The following is a 25537-nucleotide window of genomic DNA, read 5'->3' as shown; positions in this document are numbered from 1 at the left end:
ACTGCCCTGAGTTCTAGCCAATTGATATGCCTTGATGCCAGATGAGTTGGCCATTTGCCACTTATTTTCAGGTCCTGTAATACTGCGCCCCAGCCTTCCAGTGAGGCATCTGTTATGGTCCACGGGGCTGGCTGTTGAAGAAACGAGAGACCGATTGAGAGATGATGCTTTTGAGACCACCACTTGAGAGTTTTGATCATTATCGGAGTAATTTGTATCTGGTCTTCGAAAGTTCCTGATACTTGAAGCCATTGACGGTTTGGCTGCTCCTGCAAGGGGCGCATCTTTAGCCGACACAGAGGGATCAGAGGTATGCATGAAGACATCATGCCCAATAGTGATTTGAAGAGACGGACTGTAACCTTTCGTCTTTTGTGTATGAAACTCCCTAGGGTTAGTAACCTTTGTTGTCTCTCTAACGTGGGACATGCGATGCCGGATTCCGTGTTCAGTTTTGCTCCCAGAAAAGTAATACTGCGGCCTGGTAGAGGGTTGGACTTTTCCCAGTTGATCGTGAATCCGAGATTGGTCAGCAAGGAAACGCACTTTCTTGTTGACTTGTGTGCTCCTGTGTAAGTCTTTGCCTTTATTAACCAGTCGTCTAAGTATGGAAAGACCTGGTGCTCTCTTCTCCTGAGAAAGGCTGCCACTGGTGCTAGGCATTTGGTAAATATTCTTGGGGCTGATTTGAGCCCGAAGGCAAGGACGCGATATTGATAATGGCTCCCGGCTACAGTAAATCTCAGATACTTTCTGTGGGCAGGGTGGATTGGTATGTGGAAGTATGCGTCCTTGAAGTCTAGCGATGACATAAAATCTCCTTGATTGAGACGCAGAAGGACGTCTTGCAGGCTGATCATTCGAAACGATTGCTTCTTTAGGTATACATTTAGTTGCCTTAAATCGAGGATCGGTCTCCAATCCTTCCACTTTTTTCGAATTATAAAGAACTTGGAATAAAATCCTGTTCCTCGTTGATCCCGCGGCACCTTCTCTATAGCTCCCTTGAGAAGGAGCTTGTAGACCTCTTCTTTGAGTTGTTGAGGGTATCTTGAAGGAGTCCTGCGGGGAGGGTTGGAGGAAGGTTTCTGGACAAATTCTAAAGTATGGCCCCGTTCCACTAATTGTAGGACCCACTTGTCTGACGTAATGGTTTGCCATTGACTGAGAAATAAGGAGATTCTTCCACCTAGGATGACAGGGGAAAGACTGGGCGTAGCCGGCGCCTCGAAAACATCAGGTTCTACGAGCTGAATCCTTAGCAGGGCGGGTTGAGCGTCCACGGCCTGCCGGTCTATTATAGGCTGGTTGAGTCGGTTGTCTTTGGGAATAGTATGGCCGAAATTGTTGTGAAGATGATGGATGGAACGAGTATCTCTGTTGTTGATATCCCCCTCTGTAAGAGGGCTGGCAGCGCCCCCTAGGACGAAAGGACGATTTCCGATATTGCAGGGTCCCTAGTGACCTTGCAGTGTCTGTGTCCGTTTTAATTGACTGTAGGGCTTTGTCTACAGGTTTCCCAAATAACGCTTGGCCATCAAAGGGTAAGTCTAGGATCTTATTCTGGACGAAATGAGGTGGCTTTGAGCCAGCCTTGCCTTCTTAATACAGCAGCACCTGCAAGCTGTCTGAAAGCAGTGATCGCTATATCCATTGCACAGTCTATAAGCTCTGCAGACGTGCGTTGACCCTCTTGCACCGTCTTATTTGCCTCTGATTTTACGTCTTCTGGCAGTTGATTAATGAAAGGTGCAATATCGGCCCAAAACTGTCTGTCGTATCGAGACAAAATAGCCAAGGAGTTGGCAGCTCTAAGCACTAGGCTGGCTATACAAGAGAATCTTTTTCCTATGTTATCTAACCTTCTACCCTCCTTATCTGGGGGCGCGGAAATCGGAGCAGAAGGATTCTTTGATCTTCTTTGAGCCGCTTGAGCTACTACCGAATCTGGAGGAGGATGGCCTGTCAAGCATGTTGGGGCATCATCAGGAGCTTTGTATTTTTTATCCAGACGTGGTAAAACTGCTATGACTGTTGCTGGATTAGTCATGACTTTAAGGCCTTCTTCCCACAAGTAGTTCACCATCGGGATGGACCGCACAGACTTCTGGAAGGGCTCTTTAAAATCATAAAGGAAACAATCTGTTTGCTTCGTAGGTAGCGGTAATGCAAAACGCTTGGCTGCCCTCTCTAGGAGATTATGAAAACCTCCAATGTCTTCAGGTGGGGACTCCACCTTCGAATGAGAAGGAGAAGATGGAGCAGGAATAATATACTCGTCCCACTCTGAGTGAGTATCTGTGAGTTCTCCTTCTTCTTGATCTCCTTCTGAAATGTCCGTGTCTTGGGGAATTGTCATGTCTGGGGTGGCAACATCCGTAAGATGCAAAGACGTTGGTCTTTGATGTGGAGTAGAAGGACCAGAAATGGGCGATGGATGAGCCTGCTCTCCTTGTGGAGGAAACCTTCTGTTATAATCCACCAACATGGCTCTAAGGCCAGTAAGCAGGTCGGAAGGGATATACGTTCCCTGTTGATACTGCTGATGCTCCAAGGAAGCCTGGGGATCATAAGCTTCCTCATATTCCTTCTCTTCCTGATATTTTACATTTAATTCAGAGGGGCTGTGGGCTGTACCAAAAGGCCCGTCTTCATCTGAATCTTCATCTCCCTCTAAAAGATGTACTGGTACCAGGGAGGATACCTTACTAGGTGAAGTGTGGGTTGCAGTTAATTTTTCTGTTCTCTTTTGATATTTTTCCCTCGTCGACGACGTGTAAACTGACTTTGTCGTAGACGGTGCCGTCGACGCTGGACGCACAGTTATTTTAATAGCCGCAAGCTTCGCCGACGAGTCTACCGTCGACGAAGTCATCGTCGACGGTAAAGCTGACACTGACATCAGCGCCGTCGACGATGACGAGGTGTAGACGGTCGTCGACGCTGAAGTCGTCGTTGTAGTTCTCGTCGACGGTGGTGTATTCATCGACGATGTCGCCGACGGAGCCGTGGATGATGGAACACCTAAAGTAGCTGTTGTTGTCGGCAATGCGCCCACCGACGGTGCCGTCGACGAGGAGTCCGTCGACGAGGCCTTTTTTCCAGTCACAGAAGATGGCTTTTTGAAAGGCACAGATGGTGGAACAGATGAGGATTTCCTGGGCCTCTCATAACTGGAAGAATGTCTTTTACCCTCCTTACTTGAGAGTTTAGTTGGGGAAGAAGATGGGCTGCGACCCTTATAAGACCCTGAGGCAGTCATTTTGAGGGCTTTCCTTGAGGTTTGTGAGGGAGATCTAGAGCGTGATCTTGCCCTTTTAGTTGATCTCTTGGACGTTGATGATTCCTCACTCTCAGAAACTGGTTCCTTCCTATGTTTCAGTTTCTGCAGCCATATTAGTAATCTGCCTTCTCTATCCTTTAAGGTCTTAGAAGAAAAGGTACGGCAAATCTTACAGTCCTTAGCTGAATGATCTGGATAGAGGCAGTAAATGCAATCTTGATGAGGATCTTCAGAATGAAGTCTTTTCTTCCCACAGGTCTTGCAGTCTCTAAAGAGACTTTTCTTTTCCTTGTCAGACATAGTTGAAAAATAGCTGACAAATCAAATAAATGAGTTTCTCTGAGAGAAAAAGAGCTGAATAAAGGTGTGAAAACAGAGCAGAGCTCTGAAGAGACTCCCTAGCACGACGTGCAGAAAAAATCTGAGGTGCTAGAGCTTCTCTCAGGAGGTTCTGAAGGGTGCTGTCGCCTGATTGGTGGAGGATCAAGTTTGGTCCTTTTCACAAAATGACTGATAGACAATCAAATTGAAGAGGCCTAGGGCCTTTTTCTCTTCAATATGTTTTAACATTACTTATGAAAATTATACCGGGACTCCCATCTCGACGACGGGGAATGATTCAAGCATGTGAATCTATGAAAGTTCCAATACTGGAGTAAAAATATCTTTTCTTAGTTTATTTTAAGAACCACAGGTTCAAATTCTACATGTAATATCTCATTTGAAAGATATTGCAGGTAAGTACTTTAGGGAATTTGAATAATTACAGTAGCATATATACTTTTTACATAAAACACAATAAGCTGTTTTAAAAGTGGACACTTAGTGCAATTTTCACAGTTCCTGGGGGAGGTAAAGTATTGTTAGGTTTCACAGGTAAGTAAGTCACTTACAGGTTTCAGTTTTAAGTCCAAGGTAGCCCACCGTTGGGGGTTCAGAGCAACCCCAAAGTTACCACATCAGCAGCTCAGGGCCGGTCAGGTGCAGAGGTCAAAGAGGAGCCCAAAACACATAGGCTTCAATGGAGAGAAGGGGGTGCCCCGGTTCCAGTCTGCCAGCAGGTAAGTACCCGCGTCTTCGGAGGGCAGACCAGGGGGGTTTTGTAGGGCACCGGGGGGGGGGGGGACACAAGTCAGCACAAAAAGTACACCCTCAGCAGCGCGGGGGCGGCCGGGTGCAGTGTGCAAACACGCGTCGGGTTTTCAATGGTTTTCAATGAGAGACCAAGAGGTCTCTTCAGCGGTGCAGGCAGGCAAGGGGGGGCTCCTCGGGGTAGCCACCACCTGGGCAAGGGAGAGGGCCTCCTGGGGGTCACTCCTGCACAGAAGTTCAGTTCCTTCAGGGGCTGGGGGCTGCGGGTGCAGGGTCTTTTCCAGCCGTCGGGACTTTAGGTTCAGGCAGTCGCGGTCAGGGGGAGCCTCGGGATTCCCTCTGCAGGCGTCGCTGTGGGGGCTCAGGGGGGACAACTTTGGTTACTCACGGACTCGGAGTCGCCGGAGGGTCCTCCCCGAGGTGTTGGTTCTCCACCAGTCGAGTCGGGGTCGCCGGGTGCAGTGTTGCAAGTCTCACGCTTCTTGCGGGGAGTTGCAGGGATCTTTAAATCTGCTCCTTTGAAACAAAGTTGCAGTTCTTTTGGAGCAGTGCCGCTGTCCTCGGGAGTTTCTGGTCTTTCTTGAAGCAGGGCAGTCCTCTGGGGTTTCAGAGGTCGCTGGTCCCTTGGAAAGCGTCGCTGGAGCAGGTTTCTTTGGAAGGCAGGAGACAGGCCGGTAAGTCTGGGGCCAAAGCAGTTGGTGTCTCCTGTTCTTCCTCTGCAGGGGTTTTTCAGCTCAGCAGTCTTCTTGTAGTTTCAGGAATCTGAATTCTTAGGTTCAGGGGAGCCCTTAAATACTAAATTTAAGGGCGTGTTTAGGTCTTGGGGGTTAGTAGCCAATGGCTACTAGCCCCGAGGGTGGGTACACCCTCTTTGTGCCCCCTCCCAAGGGGAGGGGGTCACATCCCTAATCCTATTGGGGAATCCTCCATCTGCAAGATGGAGGATTTCTAAAAGTTAGAGTCACTTCAGCTCAGGACACCTTAGGGGCTGTCCTGACTGGCCAGTGACTCCTTTTTGTTATTCTCATTATTTCCCCCGGCCTTGCCGCCAAAAGTGGGGCCGTGGCCGGAGGGGGCGGGCAACTCCACTAGCTGGAGTGCCCTGTGGTGCTGGAACAAAGGGGGTGAGCCTTTGAGGCTCACCGCCAGGTGTTACAGCTCCTGCCTGGGGGAGGTGTTAGCATCTCCACCCAGTGCAGGCTTTGTTACTGGCCTCAGAGTGACAAAGGCACTCTCCCCATGGGGCCAGCAACATGTCTCGGGTGTGGCAGGCTGCTGGAACCAGTCAGCCTACACAGATAGTCGGTTAAGGTTTCAGGGGGCACCTCTAAGGTGCCCTCTGGGGTGTATTTTACAATAAAATGTACACTGGCATCAGTGTGCATTTATTGTGCTGAGAAGTTTGATACCAAACTTCCCAGTTTTCAGTGTAGCCATTATGGTGTTGTGGAGTTCGTGTAAAACAGACTCCCAGACCATATACTCTTATGGCTACCATGCACTTACAATGTCTAAGGTATTGCTTAGACACTGTAGGGGCACAGTGCTCATGCACTGGTGCCCTCACCTATGGTATAGTGCACCCTGCCTTAGGGCTGTAAGGCCTGCTAGAGGGGTGACTTATCTATACCTGCATAGGCAGTGAGAGGCTGGCATGGCACCCTGAGGGGAGTGCCATGTCGACTTACTCGTTTTGTTCTCACCAGCACACACAAGCTGGCAAGCAGTGTGTCTGTGCTGAGTGAGGGGTCTCCAGGGTGGCATAAGACATGCTGCAGCCCTTAGAGACCTTCCTTGGCATCAGGGCCCTTGGTACCAGGGGTACCATTTACAAGGGACTTATCTGGATGCCAGGGTGTGCCAATTGTGGATACAAAAGTACAGGTTAGGGAAAGAACACTGGTGCTGGGGCCTGGTTAGCAGGCCTCAGCACACTTTCAATTCAAAACATAGCATCAGCAAAGGCAAAAAGTCAGGGGGTAACCATGCCAAGAAGGCATTTCCTTACAGGTGCATTTTTCCAATTACTCCAACACTAGCATCAGTGTGGGTTTATTGTGTTGAGAAGTACGATACCAAACTTCCCAGTATTCAGTGAAGCCATTATGGAGCTGTGAGGTTCGTAATGACAAACTCCCAGCCCATATATTCAATATGGCCACACTGCACTTACAATGTCTACGAATGGACAGACACTGTAGGGGCATATTGCTCATGCAGCTATGCCCTCACCTGTGGTATAGTGCAAATGCCTTAGGGCTGTATTGCCTGCTAGAGGGGTGACTTACCTATGCCACAGGCAGTAGTTAGCGGGCATGGCACTCTGGGAGGGGTGCCATGTTGACTTTGTCTTTTGCTCCCCACCAGCACACACAAGCTTCAAGGGTAGTGTGCATGTGCTTGGCAAGGGTTCCCCCAGGGTGGCATGATACATGCTGCAGCCCTTGGGGACCTTCCGTGGCCACAGGGAACTTGGTACCATGGGTACCTTTTACAAGGGACGTAACTGTGTGCCAGTGGTGTGCCAATTGTGGGAACAATAGTACAGATTTAGGGAAAGAACACTGGTGCTGGGGGCCTGGTTAGCAGGATCACAGCACACTGTCAGTCAGGTTGGCATCAATGAGCGCGAGGGAGAGAGCGCAATACCATGCCAACAAGGGCACTTTCCTACAGGTGCCTAATAGAGCCACAAGGAGTGGGAATCTGAAGTGTCCCCATGGATTAGGCAACTTCGATTTAATTGTTTCTAAAGTATGATCCACCTGAGGGACAAAGAGATGTTTGTTAGTTGAAGGGAAGGGTCTGCTGTACCTCTGGCTTAAAGCCAGATATATCTACGCAATAGCATGCTGGTATTTATGCCTCGGACAGCTGTGTCCGCTGCATGAAGGGCATATCTGATTGAATTGTGCAAGATCAGTTTACCCTCATATACAATTTGGTGGCCTTTTTTCTTGTACTCATGAGGAAGATGTTGGAGGAGTTCCTACGTTTCATCCCAATGGTCTCTGTCTTACCTTTCCAACAAAACCGTAGGTGTTGGCAATTTGCCAGTAGTTGGCTGCCAGTACTGCCACCCTTTTACCTGATGCAGCAGTGCGTTTAGACTCCTTATGTGAGTGGCATCTGCTGTCTGAGAGCTAGCCCTTTTACCGGCATTAGATAATGCCAGCGAGTCTGGAAGGAGTTGGCCCTTGATGTAGGGAGGATTTGAGGGTGCAGTTTTGTATTTCTTATCCACCCTAGGTGTAATAAAACGTATGTGCACTGGATCTTTAAGATCTCTTCTGCGTGGCAGATTATTACTTTTAACAGAGGCAGATATTGACAAGCCCTAATGGTAGAAGAAAGCGTCTAGAATAGAAATTCATCCTCTATAGGCTCTTTGTGTAAGAGGACCTGACAATAGGCAACTGCCCTAGCTATAAGTTTCTGGAATTATGTTGATTCAACCGGGGGTGATGGCATACCTTGGTAGAGGTCTGGGTCAGTATGTCAAGGATGGGGTCAATGTCATAAGTGTCCCATGGATCTGTGGGTGGTTGATCCACGTCATTCTCTCCCCTACTCCCCCATGATCCCCTGTGTAGGACTGCGGGGAGCCCTGTACAGTAGTAGCACCTAAATCACTGAGTGAAGTATTGAAGGACATGGTGGTGGTGGAGAAGCAGGCAAAGGTGGCTGTAGAGGACTAGTGGAAATGTCCTTTTTAGGAGGTGGAGGTAGAGTTAGATCAATGGCCTCCTCGAAAGAAAGTTGGCAATTCAATGGAGTAGGTGTGGGCTGCACTGCCTTTGCCAAAATGTGGCCGGTAGAAGGCTGGATGTGAATTTTCTTTTGCTTTGGATCGAGCCTCTGCCATAGCCGCCAGGGTTGGTTCCCATGCCAAAATGGAATGTTTTGTTGCCGAACTTGGTCTTTGTTTCAGCACTGAGGTGGTCGGAGCTGAAGCAGTGGATACTGGGGTGCTCGGAGCCTATTAGGCAAATGGTCGGCTCAGCACAGAGACTGGTCAGCTCGGTACAGCAGCAGGTGTTTTCAAGTTGGCTTTCAGTGCCAGGCCAATCTTAACAGATGGTCGGTGCCTACCATGGCCTGTCGCAAGGGAGCCGTAATTTCCATCAAAACTGAATGTCTTAGTCAACTAGACAGGGGCATAGGTACTCACTGCACACTGTCCTGAAGGAATATCTTGCATCTGCATGTCGAGCTCTATTTTGGAATCAAATTCAGAGTCTTCGACTGAAAAGATCAACAACTCTCACAGTATTCCTCGTTGTGGTTGGGAGACAGACATGTTGTAAACCTGTTAGAGGTCAGTGTGCGGGTATGTTGCATGGCAGCTGGGACAGAACTGAAATGGAGTCCGTTCAATTAGCAGTGCATCGTTGGTCGAACCCGATCATATGAGAAAGAAGGCCCCAAGGCCAAAAGTGGAGAACGTCAAATTCATGGTTGACTATTTTCTTCTGTTTTCGAAGGAGAATGAAATGCGAACAAAAATACCAGTGGGTGTAGAGAACACAACATAGCGAAGGGGGCCAGAAAACAGTCTCAAACTGGAATACCAAAGAACACGCCCGAAACCAATGGTGGAAAGAAAACAAATCTATCAATTGGGTCGACACCCATGCGCAATATCACACAAGAGGATATTTTACCTCATGACTCGAGAAACTTCCTCAAAGAAAAACAACTTGCAAACATCTGGACCCAACCCTAATGGCAGGAGTATGCAGAGCATGTGTATCTACAGCCACACATGCCATGGAACTTAAGGTTTACTTCCCAAAGTCAATTTAATGCAGTTGTGTACATTCCAATTACAACTTTTGAATGAAATGTATTTAACGTGAGATGACAACAGTACATGACAAGTAGGGAAGCCTATATATTGTGAAGATTTTAAAATCTGCACCATGGTTTTAGCCATCAGAGGAACATGGAAGGAGCACTACAACAATGACCACAAAGCTCTATTTAGAGAAGATATACAAAGGAACACGTTCTCAGCAATACTTCTTTCCAGATGTACAGCACACTAATCTTAGGAGTACACATCCCAGTCCTGCTTTGGAACGGCTTCTCTTAACCTTGGCTATCTTCTTCTCCACCACAGGATGATGTGTTTCATTCTCACCAAAATTTCAGCTTGGAACAAGAACATCAGATAAGGGTCCACTTTCTAATTACTCTCCAAGGCCGAATTTGACTGCTGGACTCACACCAAGAGGTTAAGAACTGAACATATTTCAAGGACACGCCTTATCCTAAGGGGAACGTCCAAAAAACTACCTAGATAAATAAATAATGGCAACCAGTACAAACTGAGTCCTTTGTCCCTGGAATAATGTAGCAGGGGCAATCGAAACCCATTCTAAAGAGAGGACTATTCACTCTGGAGGAGCAGAACCCCACTGAAAAGACCAGCTAATCTAACAATTGCCATACCCTTCATTTAAAGTAGAGGTTCTCATAACTTTGGGGGACAACAGAAAGCCCACAACGTTTGCTTCTGCGAACAGTAGTGCTTGGTGGTGCTCGAGACTAGCTGGAAAGTTGGGCCAGATATACTGGTCCACATATAGCTTTATAAAGCAAAGCACCAAGATATGTACATATTAGCAGGAGTGTCTAGGTAATCATTGAACAGACCATCTATTAGCAATCCCCTTTTTTTCTCAGGCTGCCTTTTCCTTGCAACATGTTGAACACTCTTTAGACACTGCAGGGCACACCCAATTATACATCAATTTAATTCCTACACAATCTTTCCGTCTTCCACTGCTGCCCAAGCCTGTGTCAAATAAACTGCAGTTTAAGAATCACCCTGAGCCACATCTGGTAACAGTCAGGCAGGCAATATGTGTAGGGAGAGACTGTTCTCAGAGACCCCTTTTGCGCATCCTGAGGCCTCAGAGGAGATAGTTGGAACCTTAGATAATGATTAAGTGAATTCTAAAGGGCAGTCACTCACTAGATTGCGTTAAGACTCATACCACAAAGATACCCTGCTACCAGTTCCAGGCGGTCATCAGTCATAAAAGTAAACAAAATGTACTAGCGAAGCACAACAATTTTTTTTCTTTCTTTCTTTCTTTTTTCTAAAGTATTGATAATCAAAAAGTCAAAAAAGTCAAATATGACTATATAATTAGTAAATTGTGATACTGTACACAATCCATATACATTCAAATATTATTAACCTCAAGCAATGTAGGTTCTCATAATTTTATATAATGAAAATATTTATTTCAAAAATTGGTGACAATAATAAATAACATACAACACTAAACCCCTACAGTAGACAACCAATCAACATAAAAGACATAATGTAAATAGATACAATAAAAGTCCATAATCTAACACAGAAATAAACTATGAGTCAAAGGACCGGATGATATTTTGTCGAATCCACATGTAACATCAGCCGACATGTGTTTCGTCCACACATTGGACTTCTTCAAGGCTGATAAATCATAATTCAAAAATATTACATTAATAATTTAAAAATACAAAATCTGAAAAACAACTCCAAAGACTAAAGAAAGGATCACAGTTAGTCAACCTGCACCAAAAGTGTGTTGGAAATAGAAAAAGTGCCATGGAGAACCTACATCCCAAATTAGTCTTTGAGATTAATAAAATTATATAGTAAGTATGAGTGATAGGGATGAAATTTGATATGAATGTGAAGGTGAGTCACTATTTTTAAGTATAAAAGAGAGACCTATGTAACCCCCAAAAAGAGTTTTGAAGGGAAAGTCCCTTAATCTCTCCATTTACCACTTGTATCTCCAAATGATATTCAAATCTCTAAATGACAGAGAAACAGGGGAAGATATCCAATCATCAACTGTCAAAACGTAAACCATATGTGTTACCTATAGTCATAAAAGTGAATGCTGAGACTTGCAATCTTCAACTGAAGCAACTGGACGATCAGACCAGATTTGTAAAAGGGGTGACAAGGAGCCAATTGTTAAACCAATTCTTCATAGACTAGATTACCCCATCACTCAAAAAGAAACAAAAAAATTCCAGCATGTGGCGGACATTTTTCTTATTCAATTGTTAAGGCAAAGTGTAAGAAATTGGATTACTGATTGAGGGGTGTGAAACCCTACTCAAGCCGCAACCATAACACTTTGTCAGGGAGAAGCCACAAGCAAGCCCTAAATGAACAGGTATTTAACCCTCAGGTAGATTAGAACAAAAGTAGTCAGGCTTAACTTAAAGGCAATGTGTAAAGTATTTAAGAAGCACTAAAATGAATCAAGAAAAATCCCACACCAATTTAGGAAAAAGTAAAATTTAATAAACAATTTAAGACCAAAATGACAAAAATCCAATCAGAGTAACCCAGAGATATGGAACTTCACAGATTTAAGTGAAAATGGTGCAAAAAAGCACAAAGCGTGAACTGTATTGATCTGGTCGCGCTGGATCTTGACAAAGTCAAGAGTTCAGGCCGACCGTAATGGAGCGTGGGCCGGCTACAGTGACACAACTTAACCCGCTGAACAAAAGTACCTTAAATCAGAGCAATGCACTGTACTGTGTCAAGGATGCGTTGTGCAGCAGCAATTCCAGGAAACTCCTAAGCAATGTCCTGTGTCGTTGTCGAGGATGGCATCAACTAGGGGCTTGCGATGAGATAGCATGAGTAGAGATATGTCGCGCACCAACTGCTTCCAAAGAAGCTTTGAGGTGGAGTACTGCATCTCGTTGAGGATGGTGTCAATGAGGGTCTTGCAATGTGAAGGCGTGCACTGAGGATGCGTTGCGCCGCAGCGCCGGTTCCCGGAGGGCCGCAGGCAGTGATGTGAAATGCGGCATTGGGGACAAGTCAATCAGCAGTCCCAATGCTGAGTTTTGAAAGGCGATGCACCATGCTGCAGCTCAGATGTGTCAGTTCTGCCGGTACCACAGCCGGGCTGGCAAAGCATCTTCAGGCCCCCTTCGATAGGTCCAGGACTGGGGTGGCACCAAGTCGAGAGTAGGACACACAGCTGACAGAGTCCAGGTGCTGGGTTGAAGATGGAGGAAGCCTGTTCTGTTCCCGAGGCTTCTGACACAGAGGCCAGCCAACTAGCCCTTGGGGTCAACCCGTGTAGTTCTGGGTTTAAGATGCAAGTCAAGTTCTTCTCACTCAGGCAAGAGGGCAGCACAGCAGGGCAGCAAAGTGGCAATCCTCCTTGCAGTGGAGCAGCACAGCAGTTTATACCCGGTGCCCAATCTGTAGGAGACACTTCAAGGGGATTCCCACCCATTAGCCATCCCACCCCCACAATCCCACTCCTTTGAGGTACTTGAAACTTCCTGCCACCCTGTCCTGGCACCAGATTGTCTAGGGTTACAGACTAGTGTCAAATCCATTTGTGAGCATATTCAGGCAGGGCCTTTGCGATGTTCAAGTGTGGTAGGTGACAGCTTCCCCCCTTGCTAACTTAAGAGTGGCCCATCCTGCCAACACCCATTTTCCCTTTGTCTCACTGTCCAAAAGCAATATACAAAGACCGACTGCCAACTACACCAGGTCATGTGACCCAGGATACAGGCAGACACCAAACGGTTGGGACAAGAAAATGCCAACTTTCTACAATATGGCAATTCGAGAATAGTGGAAAAAAAAAAAATGACTACCATTCAAGAGGTCTTTTAATTACAATTCTTTAGACAACAAACTATCTCTAAACTTGCTCTCAATGGAAAGTTATCACTTATTAAATGTAACTGAGTAACCCAATGTTATCCTATGGGAGAGGTAGAAGTTGCAGTAGTGAAAAACAAAACAAATGTAAGAGGTGTTCACTACCAAGACATGAAAAACATAAATGTACATGTTCAGCTTTTTAGATACACTGTACCCTGCCCTCTGGGCTGTTCAGGGCCTACCTTAGGGGTGACTTATAGGTCTTTCAAAGGAAGAGTTTGGCCTGGCGAAAGGTTTATTTTGCCCGGTCGAATTGGCAGTTTAAAATTGCACACAAGCTGCAATGGCAAGCCTGGGACATGTTTTACAGGGCTTGTGGGTGGTACAATATGTGCTGCAGGACAAAAAGAAACTAAAAATTCCAGCGTGTGGCTGACATTTTTCTTATTAAATTGTAAAGGCAAAGTGTAAGAAATTGGATTACTGATTGAGGGGGGTGAAACCCTACTCAAGCCACAACCATAACTTTTTACAGGCCCAGTGTACATGCAGGACCACTTTAAAGACTGAAAACTAAATAAAACAGGCCAATTCGGTGTAAGCCAATTCTACCATGTTCAAAGGAGAGGGCACAATCACTTTAGCACTGCTTAGCAGTCCTAAAAGCCAACAAAAACCGTTCAGAAGGGTAAATGGCCAAGACCAACATACATAATCTAGTCCTGTGAGACTGTTTTTACTTTCAAACAACTACTTAAAGATCATGGTGGTCGCTAGTTTCCCTATATCTTTTCAAGCGTGCTCATCGCAGATCTTAACTACAGATACATTTTCAAGCAGAGATCCCGCAAAGTTAAACTACACTAATAAGGCCTCACCTTCTCATTAATCTTAATCCAATATGCGCTTCTCATTGCAGGTCAAGGCACCTGCTTCTACTCACCGCTCTGCTGGATTCTGGAAGCGGGAGTGGAGACCATTGGCTCAGGGCCATTCCGGAGGCGATTGGCAGCGGCGGCGGCACCAGCAGGTGGACCTGGTGGTATGGCTCGGGTAGCTGTACCTCGCACCTGGCCCAAGCGTTCCTCTCGGTCATGTTCGCGTCTCTCTCTGTCCAGCTCGTCAGGATTCCGCGCTGCTCCCTGAGAAGAAGAAAAAAGCTAGACCTCAAAAACAGTTTCAAAACGCCCCAAGAAAACGAGTTCAAGTCCACCCCAGACACTCCACTCAGGAATATCTTTACTGTGAGCTGCAACTCTGTAAGCCCTTCTTAACCTTATGGCTTTGAGGCCCTTACCTCTGTATAACTCAGCACAGTGCTAACAGGTTTAAGAACACCCACTCATGCAAAAACCCAAAAGCAATAGACGGGGCCATACTCACAAACTTGAGCATGTTCCAATCAAAGACGTAGTCGTATGAGAAGCCCTGCCGGTGAAATAGGTTCCTGAAGAGCTGGCGTAAATACGAGTAATCTGGCTTGTCATCGAACCGCAGAGAGCGGCAGAAGTTCAGGTAAGTGGAGAACTCAGCTTTTGGAGGAAAGTGAGTAAACAAAGATGGTGAGGACCCAGAAAGCACACACAAAACTGTGTCAAAATCAAGATTACTAATAATATGATTGTATTTAATAGAAGGAAACAAACCTCTACTAATCTCTACTAATCTCTACATGAGTGGCTGTTTGGCAGAGTTCACAATACAGATGATCAACAGATAACAGTGCACTAAGGGCACCACCTTTATACCATTAATAGCACCACAAAAATCGTTTTCTGTGAAACTGGAAAAAGTATGCCGGCTTCTTATTCACTGCTACTTTTCACTACAGCAGCCCTCAGGTGTCAAAAGGCACACTGGTATATTACACTTTCAGAATCAGGAGGGTTTGTGAACGAATGATCCCTGGAAAGTTACTGAAGCCTTACGGTTAAGAGTGGAAGATGTGGCTCAGCTTGCACTTAGTGTGATTTGGGGAACAATATGCTTTTCTTTCAAAGACCGTGGCAAAAGGAGGGGGGGGGGGGGGATGGAGAGAGACACATCCAGAATGTGAAGCAAAAGAGACCCGGCAGCAAGAGGGGCTAAAATTAAATGGGAGGAAAAGAGGGCTGCACAGCCCAACAAAGGGAGGCTTGGTGTTGTAAAGTGCCAAGCTTTACTATATATTTTGAAGGAAGGTGGTTGATGCTTAGCGACGCACATCTGAAACCAAGAACAAGACAAAGTAGTATGTCATCAAAAAGTCCTGTGGTGGGTGCCAGCCTGGTGCAAAGAAACCCAACCACCGAGGGTTTCGAAGTGCACACACACACAAAGGTGGATGTCAACAAACACCTATGTCATGCGCTGTAGGTTACAGAATCTAAGAAAAGAGCAACCAGGGCACTCCAAACAAAAGAGTCCAAAGTCGGGTGACTTAGTGTGGAAACGTTTAATCCTCAGTGATCGGTAGTTGAATCATAGTTCAAAGATGTTTGAATCCACATATGAGAAAGTATATAGCAGGTTACAATAACAATCTGACTCCTCAGAATGAACAGGCATAGATGAGCAACAAAACAGCCAACACGTGTTTCGTCCTCTCGGACTTTTTCAAGGCTCTAGATACACTTTTTAGAGAAGAGTGGCTGATGGTGTTCAGTTAGACATCCACACGATGAAATTAACTCAAAAATAAAAGGATCCAAAGTACTGGAACCGTGTTCCTTCCAAATCAAGACCAGGTGTTCCTTACGCGTAGCGACTTCAAAGTCCAAAAGGCATGCCCCCAAGTAAGGGACATACAGACAAACGAAAAGTCTAAGTAGACACTGCCTGTACCTAACCGTAGAGTCCGGGAAGCGAGTAACGACGGCATATGTACTTGCCACCGCAGCGTCTGATAGAGCTGCCGTTTTACCATATGGAGTATATCTGTTTGTGGCATGTAGAGCTGCAGATTCACATGCTATGCATATCCATTCCGACATCTAGTGTTGGGCTCGGAGTGTTACAAGTTGTTTTTCTTCAAAGAAGTCTTTTCGGAGTCACGGGATCGAGTGGCTCCTCCTCTCGGTTCTATTGCGCATGGGCATCAACTCCATTGTTATCCCGCAGAGGGTGAAGAAAGGAGTGAGATTATGAAAATATAAAGAGATGTCCATGCAAAATTAAATGTATATACCTATGTACAAAGGCAAAACTTAAATACTACAGGCTTCCGGGGAGGAGGGAGGGTGCATGTGACTCTGCAGCACTACATGCCACGAACAGATGTACACTAGGTAAGTGACATTTTCCGTTCGATGGCATGTGTAGCTGCAGATACACATGCTATGAATAGACTACAAAGCAGTTAGTCCTCCCAAAAAGCAGTGGCTAGCCTGTAGGAGTTGAAGCTGTTTGGAATAATGTTTTTAAGACAGCCTGGCCTACAGTGGCTTGTTGCTGTGACAAGACATCAACACAGTAGTGTTTTGTAAATATATGAGGGGTTGACCATGTAGCTGCTTTACATTTGTCAACCATTGGTATGTTACCTAAAAAAGCCATTGTTCTTTCTAGTAGAATGCGTTTTAGGAGGGATCAAAAGCTGTCTCTTTGCTTTGATATAACATGTTTGCATACATCTAACAATTCATCTTGCTAAGCCTTGTTTTGATATAGGATTGCCTGTATGTGTTTGTTGGAAAGCAACAAAAAGTTGCTTTGTTTTTCTAAAATCTTTAGTTCTGTCTATGTAGTACATAAGAGCTCTTTTGAGATTTAGGGTATGAAGAGCTCTTTCTGCCACAGAATCTGGCTGTGGAAAGAAGACTGGCAATTCTACTGTTTGATGTTAAAAGGAGATACTGCTTTTGGTAGAAATTTTGGATTTGTTCGTAGTACAACCTTACGTTTGTGCACTTGAAAAAAGGTTTGTAAGGAAATGCCTCCTTGGCATGGTTACCCCCTGACTTTTTGCCTTTGCTGATGCTATGTTTTGAATTGGAAGTGTGCTGAGGCCTGCTAACCAGGCCCCAGCACCAGTGTTCTTTCCCTAACCTGTACTTTTGATTCCACAATTGGCACACCCTGGCATCCAGATAAGTCCCTTGTAACTGGTACCTCTGGTACCAAGGGCCCTGATGCCAGGGAAGGTCTCTAAGGGCTGCAGCATGTCTTATGCCACCCTGGAGACCCCTCACTCAGCACAGACACACTGCTTGCCAGCTTGTGTGTGCTGGTGAGAACAAAACGAATAAGTCGACATGGCACTCCCCTCAGGGTGCCATGCCAGCCTCTCACTGCCTATGCAGGTATAGATGAGTCACCCCTCTAGTAGGCCTTACAGCCCTAAGGCAGGGTGCACTATACCATAGGTGAGGGCACCAGTGCATGAGCACTGTGCCCCTACAGTGTCTAAGCAATACCTTAGACATTGTAAGTGCAGGGTAGCCATAAGAGTATATGGTCTGGGAGTCTGTTTCACACGAACTCCACAGCACCATAATGGCTACACTGAAAACTGGGAAGTTTGGTATCAAACTTCTCAGCACAATAAATGCACACTGATGCCAGTGTACATTTTATTGTAAAATACACCACAGAGGGCACCTTAGAGGTGCCCCCTGAAACTTAACCGACTATCTGTGTAGGCTGACTGGTTCCAGCAGCCTGCCACACTAGAGACATGTTGCTGGCCCCATGGGGAGAGTGCCTTTGTCACTCTGAGGCCAGTAACAAAGCCTGCACTGGGTGGAGATGCTAACACCTCCCCCAGGCAGGAGCTGTAACACCTGGCGGTGAGCCTCAAAGGCTCACCCCTTTGTCACAGCACCGCAGGACACTCCAGCTTAGTGGAGTTGCCCGCCCCCTCCGGCCACGACCCCCACTTTTGGCGGCAAGGCTGGAGGAAACAAAGAAAACAACAAGGAGGAGTCACTGGCCAGTCAGGACAGCCCCTAAGGTGTCCTGAGCTGAAGTGACTAACTTTTAGAAATCCTCCATCTTGCAGATGGAGGATTCCCCCAATAGGATTAGGGATGTGACCCCCTCCCCTTGGGAGGGGGCACAAAGAGGGTGTACCCACCCTCAGGGCTAGTAGCCATTGGCTACTAACCCCCCAGACCTAAACACGCCCTTAAATTTAGCATTTAAGGGCTTCCCTGAACCTAAGATTTTAGATTCCTGCAACTTACCGAAGAAGAAGACTGCTGAACTGAAAAACCCCTGCAGAAGAACAGAAGACACCAACTGCTTTGGCCCCAGTCTTACCGGCCTGTCTCCTGCCTTCCAAAGAAACCTGCTCCAGCGACGCTTTCCAAAAGGACCAGCGACCTCTGAATCCTCAGAGGACTGCCCTGCTTCAAGAAAGACCAGAAACTCCCGAGGACAGCGGCACTGCTCCAAAAGAACTGCAACTTTGTTACAGAGGAGCAGATTTAAAGACCCCTGCAAATCCCCGCAAGAAGCGTGAGACTTGCAACACTGCACCCGGCGACCCCGACTCGACTGGTGGAGAACCAACACCTCAGGGAGGACCCTCCGGCGACTCCGAGACCGTGAGTAACCAAAGTCGTCCCCCCTGATCCCCCACAGCGACGCCTGCAGAGGGAATCCCGAGGCTCCCCCTGACCGCGACTGCCTGAACCTAAAGTCCCAACGGCTGGAAAAGACCCTGCACCCGCAGCCCCCAGCTCCTGAAGGAACGGAACTTCTGTGCAGGAGTGACCCCCAGGAGGCCCTCTCCCTTGCCCAGGTGGTGGCTACCCCGAGGAGCCCCCCCTTGCCTGCCTGCACCGCTGAAGAGACCCCTTGGTCTCCCATTGACACCTACAGAGAACCAGACGCTTGTTTACACACTGCACCCGCGCTGCTGAGGGTGTACTTTTCGTGCTGACTTGTGTCCCCCCCGGTGCCCTACAAAACCCCCCTGGTCTGCCCTCCGAAGACGCGGGTACTTACCTGCTGGCAGACTGGAACCGGGGCACCCCCTTCTCTCCATTGAAGCCTATGTGTTTTGGGCACATCTTTGACCTCTGCACCTGACCGGCCCTGAGCTGCTGGTGTGGTAACTTTGGGGTTGCCCTGAACCCCCAACGGTGGGCTACCTTGGACCCAAAACTGTGACCTGTAAGTGATTTACTTACCTGCTAAAAGAACGAGTTACTTACCTTCGGTAACGACTTTTCTGGTGGATACATTAGCTACCTGTGGATTCCTCACCTCATGAATACTCCCATGGCGCCAGCCTTCGACGGAAATCTTCTTACTAGTCTCTGCACGTCGACGAGGACGTCACTGTCTCGCACGCGACGCCGTCTGACGTCATACAGGCAATAAGAGGTCCTCGACGACGTGCGGACGTCAGTACCAATCATTTTTTACGTGCATGAGAACAACCAGGCAATGCAATGAAAGAACAAAGCAACATCCATTATATTGTAAAAATACACCACATTGTATGAATAACTGTAAATCTTTTTTTTTTTTTTTTTTTTTTTTTTATGTACATATATATATATATATATATAAAACTCTTTCTTTTAAAATATATACACACACCAAGTATATACATAAAGATATATACACCTATACCTATATATATATAAATATATTATATATATACATCTATTGCACCCTCAAAGATCAAGAGGAGCGCACTCAAGGATTACTTGGCAAGACCATAAAGGCAACGGGGAGGCGGGTGGGACCGTGAGGAATCCACAGGTAGCTAATGTATCCACCAGAAAAGTCGTTACCGAAGGTAAGTAACTCGTTCTTCTGATGGATACAACTACCTGTGGATTCCTCACCTCATGAATAGAGTCCCAAAGCAGTACCACGCCCGGCGGTGGGTGCCTAAATGGTCAAACCAAGAAATCCTGCAGCACTGACCGTGCAAAATGGCCGTCTCTTCTAACCTCAGAATCTAAACAGTAATGTTTTGCAAAAGTGTGAAGGGACGACCAAGTTGCGGCCTTGCAGATGTCGACCACAGGAACACCTCTGGCTAAGGCCGAAGTGGCCGACTTAGCTCTGGTGGAATGAGCTCTAATGCCCTCAGGAGGATCCTTCTTTGCCAAAGAGTAACATATTTTAATGCAAAGAACAACCCACCTGGATAGTGTTCTCTTGTGGACTGCCTTTCCTCTCCTCTTGCCCACGTATCCAATAAACAGCTGATCCTCCAGCCTGAAATCCTTTGTTCTATCGATAAAGAAGCTCAACGCTCTCTTTGGATCCAGACGGTGCAGTCTTTCTTCCTCTTTGGAAGGATGAGGCGGAGGATAGAACGTGGACAAAGTAATTGCCTGAGCCAAATGGAAGGGTGAAACAACCTTCGGGAGGAAAGCAGCCTTGGTCCTCAACACCACCTTATCCCCATAAAAAGTTGTATAAGGGGGTTTTACTGATAAGGCCTGCAACTCACTCACTCTCCTTGCTGATGTTATAGCTATCAGGAAGACTGTTTTTAAAAACAAATACCTCAAGGGGCAAGAATGCATAGGTTCAAAAGGGGACCCCATAAGGAAAGTCAGGACTAAGGACAAATCCCATTGCGGCATAACGAATGGCTTTGGAGGATATTGATTTAGAAGACCTTTCAAGAATCTGATAACAATAGGGGATTTAAATAAAGATGGTTGGTCTGGAAGACATATGAAGGCTGACAAGGCCGATAAATAACCTTTAATGGTAGCCACTGCACAACCTTTCTGCGCCAGAGATAGAGCAAAAGACAAAACGTCCGATAGATGAGCTTGTAAAGGATCAATCTGCCTCTCTCCACACCACGCAACAAATTTAGACCACCTATTAGCGTAGATAGATTTAGTGGAGTGTCGCCTGGCCGCTAATATAACATCCACTACCTCAGGCGGGAGAGAGAAGGAACTCAGGTTGCCCCGTTCAATCTCCAGGCATGTAGGTGCAGACTCTGGAGGTTGGGGTGTAGAACCTGCCCCTGCGACTGCGAGAGGAGGTCTGCCCTGAAAGGGAGACGGAGCGGCGGGCACGTTGAGAGTTGGAGAAGGTCGGAGTACCACACCCTCCTTGGCCAATCCGGAGCTATTACGATTACTAGAGCCCGGTCTTGGTGAATCTTCCTCAATACTCGAGGAATCAAGGGTATGGGAGGAAACGCGTAAAGCAACTGGCCGCACCAGGTCATTTGAAACGCGTCCCCCAACGCTTCCTGCATCGGATACTGAAGGCTGCAGAACAACGGACAATGCGCGTTCTCTCGAGTGGCAAACAGATCTACCCGAGGAAACCCCCACTTCTGGAAGATTAAACGGACTTGATCTGGATGGAGACGCCACTCGTGGTCTGCCGAGAAGTGGCGACTGAGACTGTCCGCACGCACGTTCAAGACTCCGGCCAGATGGTTTGCTATCAAGCAAATCCGATGGTCCTTTGCCCAGGACCATAGTCGAAGAGCTTCTCTGCAGAGAAGGTACGACCCCACTCCTCCCTGCTTGTTTATGTACCACATCGTGGTAGTATTGTCCGTTAGGACCTGTACCGACTGACCACGAAGGGAAGGGAGGAAGGCCTTGAGAGCCAGACGTACAGCCCGTAACTCTAACAGATTGATGTGAAAAATCTGTTCCTCTGGAGACCAAAGACCTTTGATCTCCAGATCCCCCAGATGAGCTCCCCACCCTAGAGTGGAAGCATCCGTTATGACTGTGGCCACTGGTGGCGACTGCTGGAACGGTTTTCCTTGTGAAAGATTGTTGCTTGCAATCCACCACTTCAAATCCACAGCAGCATCTCTGGAGATCTTGACAGTACCCTCTAGATCCCCTCTGTGTTGAGACCACTGCCTTCGGAGGCACCACTGAAGAGCCCTCATGTGCCAGCGAGCATGCGTGACCAACAGAATGCAGGAGGCAAAAAGACCGAGCAGACGAAGGACCTTGAGGACTGGAACTACCGCTCCATTTCGAAACATTGGAACCAAATCCTGAATATCTTGAATCCGCTGAGGCGGAGGAAAGGCCCGACCCAATGTCGTATCCAGTACTGCCCCTATGAACAGGAGGCGCTGAGAGGGCTCCAGGTGAGATTTGGGCTCGTTCACCGAAAAGCCCAGGTCGAACAACAACTGGGTTGTTGACTGCAGATGACGCAACACAAGCTCCGGGGACTTGGCTTTGATCAACCAATCGTCCAAGTAAGGGAATACTGCTATCCCCTTCCTTCTGAGCTCTGCCGCAACCACCGACATCACCTTCGTGAAGACTCGAGGTGCTGAAGTAAGACCAAACGGAAGGACCGCAAACTGGTAGTGTTGCGATCCCACCACAAACCGGAGATACTTCCTGTGTGACTTGAGTATCGGGATATGAAAGTAAGCATCCTGCAAGTCGACAGACACCATCCAGTCTTCCATGTTCAACGCCAAAAGCACCTGTGCTAGGGTCAGCATCTTGAACTTTTCCTGCTTGAGGAACCAATTCAAGATCCTCAGGTCCAGAATTGGTCTCAAACGACCATCCTTCTTGGGAATCAGGAAATACCTTGAGTAAACTCCTTGACCCCTTTCCTGCTCCGGGACCAACTCCACCGCGCCCTTTAAAAGGAGGACTTCTACCTCCTGTTCTAGCAACAGGAGGTGTTCTTGTGAACAATACGAAGGGCGGGGCGGGATGAGGGGCGGAAACTCCCGAAAGGGAAGGGTGTAGCCTTTTCCCACAACACTGAGAACCCAAGTGTCCGACGTAACAGTCTCCCATTTGGTGAGAAAATGCTGTAATCTTCCCCCTACAGGAGAGGAGTGAGTGGGAAATGGTGGAAGCCTAAGGCTGCTTCCCCTGCTGCACCCCGCCAGAGGATGAGGAAGAGGCAGAGTGCTGCTGAGAGGCTCCCCTGGTGCGGACCCTACCCCTCCCCCTAAAAGATCTATAGGGATGGGAAGAGGCAGGTTGCTGATATCTTCCCCGAAAGGAAGAGGAGGAAGAGCCACGCCCAAATCCACGAAACCTCCTGAAGAATCTGGAAGAGGCCGTGGAAGAAGGAGCTTGGAGTCCCAACGACTTAGCCGTGGCCCTGCTCTCCTTAAAACGTTCCAAGGCCGAATCAGCCTTAGCCCCAAACAGTTTGTCCCCATCAAACGGGAGATCCAACAATGTGGACTGTACATCTGCCGAAAAGCCCGAGTTACGTAGCCAGGCCTGTCTCCTTTCCACCACAGTTGTGCCCATTGCTCTGGCTACCGAGTCGGTGGTATCCAGTCCCGTCTGGATAATTTGGGTCGCAGCAGCCTGGGTATCAGAGACAAGATCCAAAAGACCCTGGGGAAGCTCTGTAAACGAAGAGGAGATGTCATCCATCAGAGCATGAATATACCTCCCCAGGATACAGGTCGCATTAGTGGCTTTTAACGCCAGACTGCAGGACGAAAAAATCTTCTTCGACTGCGCCTCTAGCTTTTTTGAGTCTCTGTCCCCAGGCACCGTCGGGAAAGAACCAGGCGCTGATTTGGACGAACAGGAGGCCTGCACAACCAAGCTCTCCGGCGTAGGGTGCCTAGATAGGAAACCAGGATCAGTTGGAGCCGTCCGATACCTCCTGGCCACGGCTCTGTGAACTGCTGGGGAAGATGCCGGCTTCTTCCACACCTCTAAAACCGGATCCAGCAGAGCGTCATTAAAAGGTAATAGAGGCTCCGCCGCGGCTGAGGCCGGATGCAACACCTCTGTCAAAAGGTTTTGTTTCGCCTCCACCACCGGCAAAGGCAGGTCCAAAAAACTAGCTGCCTTCCGTACCACTGTATGAAAGGAAGCAGCTTCCTCGGTATATTCCCCCGGGGACGAAAGGTCCCACTCAGGGGAAGTGTCCAGCCCACTGGCCGACTCCAGTCCACGCAGCCCATCACCCGAGTCCTCTAGCTCTCCTTCCTCTAGGGCTCGTTGGTACTCCTGCTTCTCTAGTACCCGGAGAGCACGCCTCCTTGAATGCAGTCGTTGCTCAATCCGCGGAGTCGACAACACCTCCGCCGAAGTCGGAGATCGGCGCCGATCTTCCGAAGCCACCGACGCCGCATCCGGCGCCACAGGTAACTTCGGCGCCGACTGAAGAGCAGATGAAACGGATGGACCCACCGGAGTCACAGGCCGAAATCTCGACGTCGACGGGATGGAAATCCCTGGGGCCAATCCCTCCGAAGCCATCGGAGCGGCCACCGGCGCCGACACTGGCGCCGAGCCCACGTTCCCAAACGGGAGAAAGGGCATAAAGGGTGCCGGCCGAAGAGGCGCAGGATCACCCAAAGAAAAGGCCAAAGGCCCAGCCGGAGCACCCCCTGGAGCCATCTGTTGGAAGATGGCATACATCGCATTCAAGAATGCGGAACTATCGGCTCCAGGGGTGGGAAAAGCCGGATACTGGGGTGCCTGACTCGGAGGCGACCCCGACGCCGGCCTCGGCGTCTGCGCCGGAGAAAACACCTGAGGCTCCAATACCTCAATCACCGACGCCTGTCCAGGCGAAGTTGGAGACGTCGGAGAGAGCAACGGCGTCGAAGGATGCGGCGTCACCGTGGGGCTGACCTCCCATGTCCTCCGGCGCCGATCCGGAGACCTGGAACGAGCCTCCCTTGAATGACGCCGAGATTCTCTACGGCGCCGGGAGTCTCGATGACGCCGATGTCTTGGAGAAGACTTTTTCTTGTGATGCTTCTCCTTTGACTTGGCCATAAACAGCTTCGCCTCGCGTTCTTTAATGGCCTTCGGATTCATGTGCTGACACGAATCACAAGTCGAGACGTCGTGGTCGGAGCTCAAACACCAAAGGCAATCGGAATGAGGATCCGTCACCGACATCTTGCCTCCACACTCACGACAAGGCTTAAATCCAGACTTTCTCTGCGACATTATTTCCACAGAGAAAGAGTACGCAGCAAGATATACACTGTAACCGCAAGAGTAACAGTTGCTCCCTCGAAGATAACCGTTTCGAATGCACGGAAAAAAGGGAACTGACGTCCGCACGTCGTCGAGGACCTCTTATTGCCTGTATGACGTCAGACGGCGTCGCGTGCGAGACAGTGACGTCCTCGTCGACGTGCAGAGACTAGTAAGAAGATTTCCGTCGAAGGCTGGCGCCATGGGAGTATTCATGAGGTGAGGAATCCACAGGTAGTTGTATCCATCAGAAATAACAATACTTTACCTCCCCCAGGAACTGTGAAAATTGCACTGTGTCCACTTTTAAAACAGCTATTTGTGTTTTATGTGAAAAGTATATATGCTACTGTAATTATTCAAAGTTCCTAAAGTACTTAACTGCAGTACCTTTCAAATGAGATATTACATGTAGAATTTGAACCTGTGGTTCTTAAAATAAACTGAGAAAAGATATATTTTTCTATAACAAAACCTATTGGCTGGATTTGTCTCTGAGTGTGTGTTCCTCGTTTATTGCCTGTGTGTATGTACAACAAATGCTTAACACTACTCCTTTGATAAGCCTACTGCTCGACCACACTACCACAAAATAGAGCATTAGTATTATCTCTTTTTGCCACTATC

General features: G+C 47.8%; 1 protein-coding gene across 3 annotated transcripts in view; it reads right to left on the bottom strand.

Annotated features, from left to right (window-relative positions):
- CSNK1E (casein kinase 1 epsilon) overlaps window positions 1-25537 on the bottom strand; it is a 210819-nt gene that overhangs the window by 67994 nt on the left and 117288 nt on the right. For all 3 annotated transcript variants that reach the window (XM_069231327.1, XM_069231329.1, XM_069231328.1), the window contains 2 exons: window positions 14418-14566; window positions 13978-14176 (listed from right to left, as the gene is read on the bottom strand). In XM_069231327.1, coding sequence (XP_069087428.1) covers window positions 13978-14176; window positions 14418-14566 — 348 coding nt within the window. The remainder of the gene's footprint in view (window positions 1-13977; window positions 14177-14417; window positions 14567-25537) is intronic.

Source organism: Pleurodeles waltl, chromosome 4_2 (assembly GCF_031143425.1).
Source record: "Pleurodeles waltl isolate 20211129_DDA chromosome 4_2, aPleWal1.hap1.20221129, whole genome shotgun sequence".
NCBI lineage: Eukaryota > Metazoa > Chordata > Amphibia > Caudata > Salamandridae > Pleurodeles > Pleurodeles waltl.
Note: the sequence above shows the minus strand (reverse complement) of the source record. Positions and strands in the feature narration are given on the sequence as shown.